The 9974-nt window shown below is 42.9% G+C and overlaps 1 protein-coding gene across 1 annotated transcript; it reads left to right on the top strand.

Moving 5' to 3' along the window:
* The first annotated feature begins 813 nt into the window (after window positions 1-813).
* PSPH (phosphoserine phosphatase) lies at window positions 814-6131 on the top strand. The gene is made up of 5 exons (XM_008930412.2): window positions 814-1142; window positions 2349-2483; window positions 4003-4148; window positions 4883-5031; window positions 5945-6131. Exons 1-5 carry the CDS (start codon window positions 922-924, stop codon window positions 6053-6055), a joined length of 762 nt encoding a protein of 253 aa, XP_008928660.1. The 5' UTR covers window positions 814-921; the 3' UTR covers window positions 6056-6131.
* The last annotated feature ends 3843 nt before the right edge of the window (window positions 6132-9974 follow it).

Raw genomic sequence — 9974 nt, 5'->3', positions numbered from 1 at the left:
ATCAATTATACAAGACATGTCCTGAGAGATGTCTAAGAGATTAGAAGGAAGAAGCAAACAAAACCTTTTACAAAAAGCTGGGAAGTGATATAGATAGGAAGCTGTTGTTTGTGTCTAAATGTACAGATTAGTAAATAGTAAAGTCCACAGTGAATTAATTACAAAAGGATGAAGCACAAGATGAGTAGGGAAGAGTAAGAAGATACTTAACTCCTCGAGCTCCTGATCTGCAGAAGTGCTCAACATATTTAGGTGGACAGATATAAAAGGGAAGAAAATAAACTTTTTTCAGGGCATTGTTATGGAAAATGTGATGTCTTAATGGGTTGAGTGAAGTTCTCAAAGCCCAAGACTTTAATGGATTTTATAAGACTAATCCCCAATGCTAATGTCCCAATCTTTTATGCATTCACAGATGATGAAAATATTTAGTTTGTATTAATCAGGACACAGAAAAGGATCTAAACCTTCATGATTTAGGGACAGCTACTCACTGACTGATTTAGGATAGCTATGTCTACCACAATTAAACAAATCCTTGAGGGCTGGGTGTCCTGGAGCAACCAATCTGACACGGATGGGTCAGGTGAGAAATCAAGACCCATCTGAGTGGCGGGGGCAAGATGAAACAGAGGACTGCAAGTCCCACACAGCCGCTGGCAGCCCGGTGGTTCAGCAGATGCCAAGTATCACAACCTTGAACCCCAAGGGAACATCAAGGGGCCGAGCCAGCAGAGAGCAAATCAGCAGCTGCCCGAGGCTCCACGGCCCACCTGTACTGCAAGTTGCCCATCAGCAGGCAGCAACAGCAGGGAGCAAATCAGCAGCTGAGCCAGACCCCCACCACCGCTCCCCCTGCCATAAAAGCTGGCGACCAGGCTGTGCTCGGCCCTTCTCGCACGAGCCAGGACAGCAGCCCCAATGGCTCAGGAAACGGTGCAGTACTGCCACTCTGAGAAAGACTACATCTTGTCCCCTCACAGTAAGAAGGCTCCCAAAAGGATGGCGTCCCTCATGGAGATGAAGGAGATCTTCCGCAGCGCCGACGCCGTGTGCTTCGACGTGGACAGCACCGTCATCAGGGAGGAGGGGATCGACGAGCTCGCCAAGTTCTGCGGCGTCGGTGACGCCGTGGCGGAGATGTGAGTATGGTTCAGGAAAGATGCTGAGGTGCTGGAGCAGGTGCACAGAAGGGCAACGAGGCTGGTGAAGGGACTTGAACACCAAGTCCTATGAGGAGAGGCTGAGGGAGCTGGGGTTGTTTAGCCTTGAGAAGAGAAGGCTCAGGGGAGACCTCATTGCTCTCTACAACTACTTGAGAGGAGGTTGTAGGCAGGTGGGGGTTGGTCTCTTCTCCCAGGCACTCAGCAGCAGGACAAAAGGAAATGGCCTTAAGCTGCGCCAGGGGAGGTTTAGGTTGGATATTAGAAAGAATTCTTTACAGAGAGGGTAATCAGCCATTGGAATGGGCTGCCCAGGGAAGTGGTGGATTCTCCGTCCCTGGAGGTTTTTAAGATGAGGCTGGACGTGGCACTTAGTGCCATGGTCTAGCAACTGTGGTGGTAGTGGATCAAGGGTTGGACTTGATGATCTCTGAGGTCCCTTCCAACCCGTCTGATTCTATGATTCTATGATTCTATGGTTGGGGGTTGGCCCACAGAAATTCATAAAATGTAAGCGTGGGCAAGGTCAATCTGCGAACGGGGAATTTACAGCGGGGATTTGCTCAGCTCTGTCACAGGTTATTACAGCTTAAAAAGGATTTTGGGAATAGTAAGTGGAATTAGTGCGTAGTGAAGGAGCTTGTTTTGGAATTGTGAAGCCACCCAACAAAACTGATATGCATTCTATGTATATATCGGTTTATATACTGATATAAATTGTGTAATGTAAATTTTGACTGACTAAGATCAGCCCTCATCATTGAACTTGGCTAAGCACTAGTAAACCTTATTATGAAGTAGCAAACCTTATTATGAGATGGAGGAGAGAGGACAACTCTCCTAACCCTTCTCTGAGGCTGATGTTTCCATTGAGGATTGTGGCAAAAGTTAAGTTCAGAGAAGGGCACCTGAGGTGCAGGTCAGGAACACTGGTCCCAGTGGCTCATGGCACTCAGAGAGAGAATGAATTTGTTTTCCTTTGCCTCACTGGTTTTCCAATCCATGGAGATCTACCAGTGCATGCTACCAGTGTACCAACCTCCTCCTTCACCACCCAGGTTCAGTATAACCTACAACTATAACCACTTATGTGTTTCCTCATCACCCTCTGTTAACTAAATCTTCTTGGGAGAAGCCTCAACTTGTTAAGTGTCACTGATTTGGTTTCTTTGGATCCCAATTCAGGACCCGCCGGGCCATGGGTGGCACTGTGACATTCAAAGCAGCTTTGACAGCACGACTCGGTCTCATACGGCCCTCCTATGAACAAGTGCAGAAATTAATATCTGACAACCCACCTCAGCTCACACCAGGAATAAGGTAAGAAAGAATTTCAGCTTATTTTAAAAATGGTTTTGCCATAAATAAACAAAATCCTGTGCCATCACTGAAGCTGTAAGAACACAGAGCTGGTCTGGATTGCCTTCCTGCTGCTTGTGTCCAAAGCTTGTAGCAGGAGCTGAGTCCATGTCAAGTGGTTAAGCACCCATGTAAAAAGAAAATAAATATTAACTGGCACTTTGGCTGGCTGGCAAGCTCAAATCCTGGCTTGAGGATTAAATGGGCATGCAAAATAATCTGTCCAATCACATCTGGTATTTCATGGGTGATGGAACTGGAAGGAGATTTAATACCCAGTATGAACTACTGGCTGGTTTATTCCACAACTCTATTACCTCTTACACTCCTCTGTGCAGCCATACTTCTGACTCAGGGGATTCATTGCTCAGAGCTACCCATTCTGTCCTGAAGTCCCTAAAAAGTATTTAAAAACTCATTTAGCAAATAGACATATATATGTGTATTCATTCATTTTTAGGCTTGGAATGAATTTTAACTGTATAAACAGAAAAGGTTTAGGTTCTTTTCTCCTCTTCAAATAGTTTCAAACAGCTGAGAATAAATTCTTTACTACAAAATTCAACCATAATTCCAAGTCTAAAGTATTTTAGCACATAACAGGAGCTTTAGATGATTCTGTGCTTGTATTTTCTCCTTAAAATGAGGCACATGCTCAGCTTTTTCTGTAGAAGACATAGCTAGATGTAACTACAAAGAGAACGTTGTTTCCTTGTTTAGAATCATGTGATTTTCCTTTTCATTCCTTCCTTTTCTTCCTCCTTTTCAGTCCTTCCCTTTCTTCCTCCTTTTCTGTTTAGCCTGCTTTGAGCCTCCACTTTGCTTTTCAGTCTTTAGCCTTTCTGCTGTTACTGCTACCACTTCCACTGCTCAGCACTGCTGCAGGCTGATCTTCCTGCTTCCAGAGCCAAATCCCTAAAACTTTTAACTGCCTTCAAGTGTCCCTCTGACACTAACTGGGTCTACAGACTTCTTTTTTTATTCCTTTTCTGTAGCTGGTGCCTTCTTCTAAAGATGGCATCCATGTCCAATGTCTGGGGAACCAACTCTGAGTTAGAAAACATTTGCACTTTGCTCTTTTCATCCCACTTTTGCATTCTGAAGCAGTGGCTTTATCTCCCCCACATTCCCTACTTTTTTTTCTGCAGATTAATTCTCTTGCTATTGTTTTACTTCAGAAAAAAAATCTGAGCTGGCTCTGCTCTTGTTTGTTCAAGGGAACTAATGTGACCAATATGAAAGTGTAAAGAAAACATTTCTAGGGAGTGCTTGTTTTCAAGGAAGTTTTGTTTCTAGATGTGATGGTTTTGCCCAGCACTTCCTTTTGTGTGCACAAACTGCCAGGGAAAGGAGGAAAAGCTTTGGGCAGCAGAGATGGATGGAGCTGGAAAGCAGCACAGCTCCAAACTGAACTGGAATAACACAGAGCATGGGCAGGCCTAGGAAAGCTGTATTTTAACTTTCTGCTCTGTCTCCTCAGGGAGCTGGTGAGCAGACTTCACCAACGGGGGGTTCAGGTCTTCTTGGTCTCCGGGGGGTTTCAGAGCATTGTGGAACACGTGGCCCTGCAGCTGAACATTCCCACAGCAAACGTCTTTGCCAACAGGTTGAAGTTTTACTTTAATGGTGAGATTCCCTCCAAGTCTCTTTTCTCTGCTAATTAATGCCACTTTTTTGGCTCCAGCTGCCAGATATTGGGCTGCAGACACTGCCCAGCCTATTTGTTGATACCAATCCAGCTAACTCCAACTAGGAAAATTACAAGACTTTATCAAAACCAAGTTCAGGTCATTGTCCAGGTATGAAACAGAGCTGCAGTGACTTTTTAATGGCAAGCTGTGCCAAAGGTAAAACATGTTACAGTTGCTGACAGCAGAGTTTAATTTTTTCTTGCTCCTTCAAGTTAAAAGAGTTCATTACACTGACCTGCTCTCACAACTTCCCTTTCAGTGACTTTGGGGCATGTGTGAGGTTCTGGAGCAGAGCTGGTGTAACCAAGCACAACTCTAGTTAGTGAGGTTGTTCCTTACTCAGTGTTTCCTGCACTGTTTATACATCATCCTGGATGCTGCTTATGCAATGTTTACACCAGAATGACTGAACCAGAGGGACTGGGAATGGATTTGCAGCACTGCTCACACAGGGTTTCTATTTTGAAAATATCCCTTTGAAAATATTCCCACTGAAGACTTGGGTAAAATCCCAGTTTTCACTCTTACCTTCCACTTATTTTTTGGGGAGGCTGACACTGTAAGCTTTACAGACTGCTGTTTTCTGAAGTACAGACCACAGGCATAGATCTCTCTTCATTTACAAGAAAATGTGCTGTATGTCCAACCTGTCCTTCCACCATGTTCTAGGAGAATATGCAGGATTTGATGAAACACAACCAACAGCTGAATCAGGGGGGAAAGGAAAGGTTATTGCTCACCTGAAAGAACAGTTCCACTTTAAGAAAGTAGTTATGATTGGAGATGGAGCTACAGACATGGAAGCCTGCCCCCCTGCTGTAAGTATCACTGAAATTCTAAATTCCTTTGGGGGGAAAAAAAAAACCCAAAAATGGAAAAGTGAGGTTTTAATTCTTGACAGGACTTCAGGGGCTGATTAAAGGTGCTCAGTGTGAAGGTCTGGCACAGATCTGGTGCACATTTACCTGATATGACCTAGCAAGAGGGTTCATCTCACTGCACAGTGAGGAAATCTTCGCAGACATCAGCTCTGACAGGGTGAAATAATAAAAGAAATTAATAGAAAGACAACTTTTATAAATGATCTTAATTCCATCTCCCCTTTAACATCTTTATCCTTTCTCACCCATGCTGAGGGACAGCTGGTCCCTCACTGCTCAACATGAGTGACCAGAGCAGCTCAGTATTTGCTTAATGCTTCCCAGCTCCAGGCAAAAAAGCGGCAGTGGAAATTTTAAACCCTGCACTTTCACTGCAGGTGGTTTTCTGAGATGTAGAAATGATGATTGCTCCTGGTTAATGATTGAAGACAGGGTTAATGTTTGCTTTTGGTATCTATCAAATGGGGTAAACAGAGGTAAGATAAACAGAAGAGGGATAATTGTGGGATGCTCATGCATGTTCCAACTCGTTCTTGAATAGAATTGCATCACAATTACATCAGATTTTCAGCAAAATCTCAGTTCTGAACAATCTTGAATCTACAGGGCACTGAGACAACTCTCCTATTGGAATAAAACTCCAATTAACAAAGTGCTGCAGAATTAATTGCTAATGAAGTCCTTGTTAATAAATCTGAAAGGTGAACATGCAAAGTAAAACAGGGGAAGAGGTGAGGGGGGAATGACATACTTTTAAAATCCAACCTTAAAGCAAACTCAATAGCTGACAAGCTCCATTCCTTCCATGGGCCTGGAATAATCAGTGTGCCTGTTCTTTGTGTTTTCCCAGGATTGTTTCATTGGATTTGGAGGAAATGTAATCAGAAAGCAAGTAAAGGAGAAAGCAAAATGGTACATTACTCACTTTGACGAGTTGCTAAAGGAACTGGAAGAGCGATAAATTATACAGTAAATTAATCTATTTAACACCTGTAAATCCATTATACAATGAAATTAAACATTTATTTGTTTGCAAAGTTGTGTGCTGGAGTTTTTAATGATTCTGGGTGTTGGGTACCTTCATTCTTCGGCCTGAAACTCGCGTGGCAAATGGCACCATTCAACTCAAATATGTTGTAATGAAAATGGTAAGATTTTTTTATATGTCTTTCCCATGCTGGAAGAAATCAGTTGGTTACTCACTCACAAGTGAAGACCAAAGGCAGAAAATAATAAGTTAAAAATACCTTAATGGATTGGCCCCTGGTCAATTCTGTATATCTGTTGTTTTAGAAGCACTGAAGTTAACACATCTGCTTATTTTGGGTGGCAAAAGAAGGGGGCCACAAACAAGAACTTTGCCTAATCAAGAAGTAATATATTCTAAAAGGTGAACAGTATGGCAAGTACTTTTCACTGCACAGAATCTCAGAATTAGGTTAATCAGTGAGCAGAGAGATAGGAAACATCACTAAGTATCTCTGATTTCATTAAAATATGGCTACAGTAGAACCTGAGGGAGAACTGTCACATCACTTCACTGTTGCTCAGCCTCTCTGAAAGACATGAGTTGCATGCAAAGCTGAGACAGATGCAATATTCATCCCTCTCCAAGATGCAATATTCATCCCTCTCCAAGAAATTTATTTTAAGGCAAGTGATACAGTGGTTCCCAAACTTCATTAAAATACTCCAAACTAAACTCCAAAATGGTGATTCTGTAAAATGGCCAGAGTTTACTTAACTGTTTTATTTATTTAACAACCCACCCCCATCGGCCTATAACTGGATGGAAGCTAATTCATCAACCTTTAAAAAACAAATGGTCTACTGATTAAGAAAATTCTGTGAAACTTCAGTCTCTTCCTCTGCCTCAAACGTGGATTAACCACCCCTAAGCTGCTCTAGAGATAAGTCTGACCTGTTCTGAGCACTTCTCTGAGCTTCACTAAGGAATCCTAGTTTCCTAAGGATGCCTCCTTTGTGGCTGCAGTGACTGATCCAAGAGAACACTCCTGGTAAATGCTGCCTTTTTGTCAGCAGTTCCTGACAGCTCTTCTGAGTGTGTCTTTTTAACCAGCTTTGCTGGCACATCATGGGACTTTTATTTCCCTGTCTTGTAAGAATATCACCTGTGATAATGTGAAAAGCTTTACTAACATGAACTAACGTGATTTGTATCGAAAAACAACTCTCTGCAGGCTTTTACCTTCTGGGTGCTTGCAAAGAGTCCCAGTATTTTTCTAGAGACTGAAGATTATTCTGAGTGTGCCAATTCTCTTTCATCCCACCACGGATTTCTAGATGGAATAGGAAGAAGTGATGTCCCCACATTTCAAAAGGTCACATTGTCTAATAATAATCAGGTTTTCACAATTAACACTAGATTTCCTTAACTTAAATCAAGGTGCCATGAGACAGCTCCTGTCCAGTTGTTAAAGCATCACCAACAATTAAAACAAATACTGGTTTTGTCCATTCTCTGACATCACTGGGAAGGATTTTGGGGAAAGAGGAGTTAACAAAGCCCCAGAGTGAGGGATGGCAGCTCTCAGTGATGCCATCGAATATTTTTGGCAAAAAAACCGAGGCAATAATTGCTTGAAGCTACAACAGCATTTAAATACTAGAGAAGTAGAAGGGTTAAAAGAAAACAAATCCAGAAACAAACTTCTGATGGCTTTTTAGAGAAGGCAGACATGTAACAGCCACACTGAGTATCTGTACACAGAGTTTAGAAAACTTCACAAAAGCCAAGGCAGACAATGGCTGGCAGTGCTCCCCAGAACTTCTGGGAGTATTTAAGATGGGCTCTTTTAAATTCTTCCTGAGAAAAGTCTCAGCCAGCTCCAAGGGCAGCTCCTGTACAATCCTGCTTTTGTTTAGTTAAGACTGCACGAGCAGAGCAAGCACAAAGTCCTCCTGCTCCCATTGTGCCCCTCTGCAAACCTACAGTTATGAAGCAGAAATGTTTGCTTGCTGCAGTTTTTCTGCTGAACTAAAAGGCCACTAAAAAATAAATCTAACATGGAGCTGATCAGCTCCAGGTACAGGCCCTGACCCTGCAAACACTGGGACATGGCTCAAGTCAGTGTAATTTCCCTAATGCCCCAGTCAGAAGCCATGCAGGGCTCTGTGCCACAGGGATGTTAACATTCCCAGCAGGATCCTCTGCCAGTCGGAGTGCTATGGAAACATGGTGCTGTGCCAGGGATTTCACAACAGCTCTTTAGGTCAGACTGGTTTGGAAGAAAATACCACCCCCCCTTCCACTGGGCAAACATCAAGCCTGACCTCTAGCCCAGGAGGTACCAGGAGGATTACTGAGCTCAGTGAGTGGCTGAGCTCTTTTGTCTGTGAAATAGTGGAAAAAACCCAGGAGGGAATAAAGCAGTGAGAGGGAAGTTCCAACATTACAGCCAAGCTACTGATTTGCCTGAACATATCCCACCCCAGCAGGGCAAAGTCTGGAGAGCAGCTCATGTCAGGCAAGTAATAGCTGGTCTCCTGACCACGAGCATGGGGAGGTACATGTCTTTATGGAAAGCTTTCTAATGTGATTATTCAGTGAGGCAGAATTGCTTAAAATTATATATTCAATTTGCATGAGGAGCCTTCTAAAAAAACCCAGCTTTCAGTCTTCGCTAAGAAGGGCACAGGACAACTAAATTGGAGTTTTAATTGTGTCTTCATTACAGTGAAGAGCTGATAATTACCAGAGACCCTTCCAGGCATTGTTCCCCACCTTCCAACCACTGGAGAGTGACTTCAGTTCTGAACTCTACCAGTTTTGCTCTAAGAAATGTTGAAGTATTGCTCATCAAAGGAAAAAGGCAGACTGGGCTTTGAATTAAGAGGGAAAATCACAACAGTGTTCACACAATAGGGAAAAGCTAACCTCAGGAAAGGTTCAGGCAAAAAAAAAAAACCAAGGAGAGATTGGAACTACTTACTTATCTATTGCATCATGTTCAGTGAGTTTACATAGTTATCTGTAAGTAAAATAATAGGAATTAATCTGTCTCTGATGGCAGCCAGAGCATGAGCATGAAGCTCAGAGCAGGAGGCACATTCATTACACATCCCAGCACCACTAATGGGAATTCAGATCCTGGGGGGTGGGTATGAGACCTGTGCTGTGTGATGTCACCCCACAGAACATCCAGTTATTCCTCTGATTTCTTACTCATGCAAAACTTCATGATCCTTGAACATGACAGAATCCTCTGCCAGACAGAATTTAATTCCTAGTGCTCCTGGCTGCAGGTGGGAAACAGGGATTGGATCAGAGCCCACAAAATCCTGTAGCTCCAAAACTGCTTTTTGCCGTTTGTCTCTGAGATCGCTGGTTATGAGGGGTTAGTCACAAGGATAATTCTCTAGGAACAAGAAATATAGGAAGATACTGGGAGAAATAATAAGGACTGGAAGCTGATATTGTCATCCTTTGTCTCCTTTTGTAGCTAAACAGTAGCCCCAAAAGTCTGGAACAATGACAGCCCCAGATGACAGTCCTGCTCGGGGCTGGGTTACAAGAAGGATCAGCTCAAATGATTTCCTTGGCCCACTGAGCAAGCCAAGCTGAGAACTTTAAGCTGATGTAATACAGAATTTTACTCAGTAAAATCCCATAATCAGTTGACAACAGGAGGAAAACATGAAAACAGATAAAACCAGATCAAATAATGACTTTGTTCAAGATGGAATTCAAGCAAAGGCACAAGTGCAGCGTATTTCATGTGAGCAGAAAAGAAGAAACAAGACATGAAAAATGCAGCACAATTTGTGAAGAAAAATCAAAAGGAAAAGCATCTTGTATTTATCACCACAGCACTTACGACCTCTAGAACACTCAGCAAAATGGGAGGTGATGGAGAGAT

The sequence above is a fragment of the Manacus vitellinus genome, unplaced genomic scaffold, assembly GCF_001715985.3.
Source record: "Manacus vitellinus isolate BGI_N305 unplaced genomic scaffold, ASM171598v3 scaffold_32_pilon, whole genome shotgun sequence".
Taxonomy (NCBI): Eukaryota; Metazoa; Chordata; class Aves; order Passeriformes; family Pipridae; genus Manacus; species Manacus vitellinus.
The sequence above is the reverse complement of the archived record's forward strand: the minus strand, read 5'-3'. Positions and strand labels throughout refer to the sequence as shown.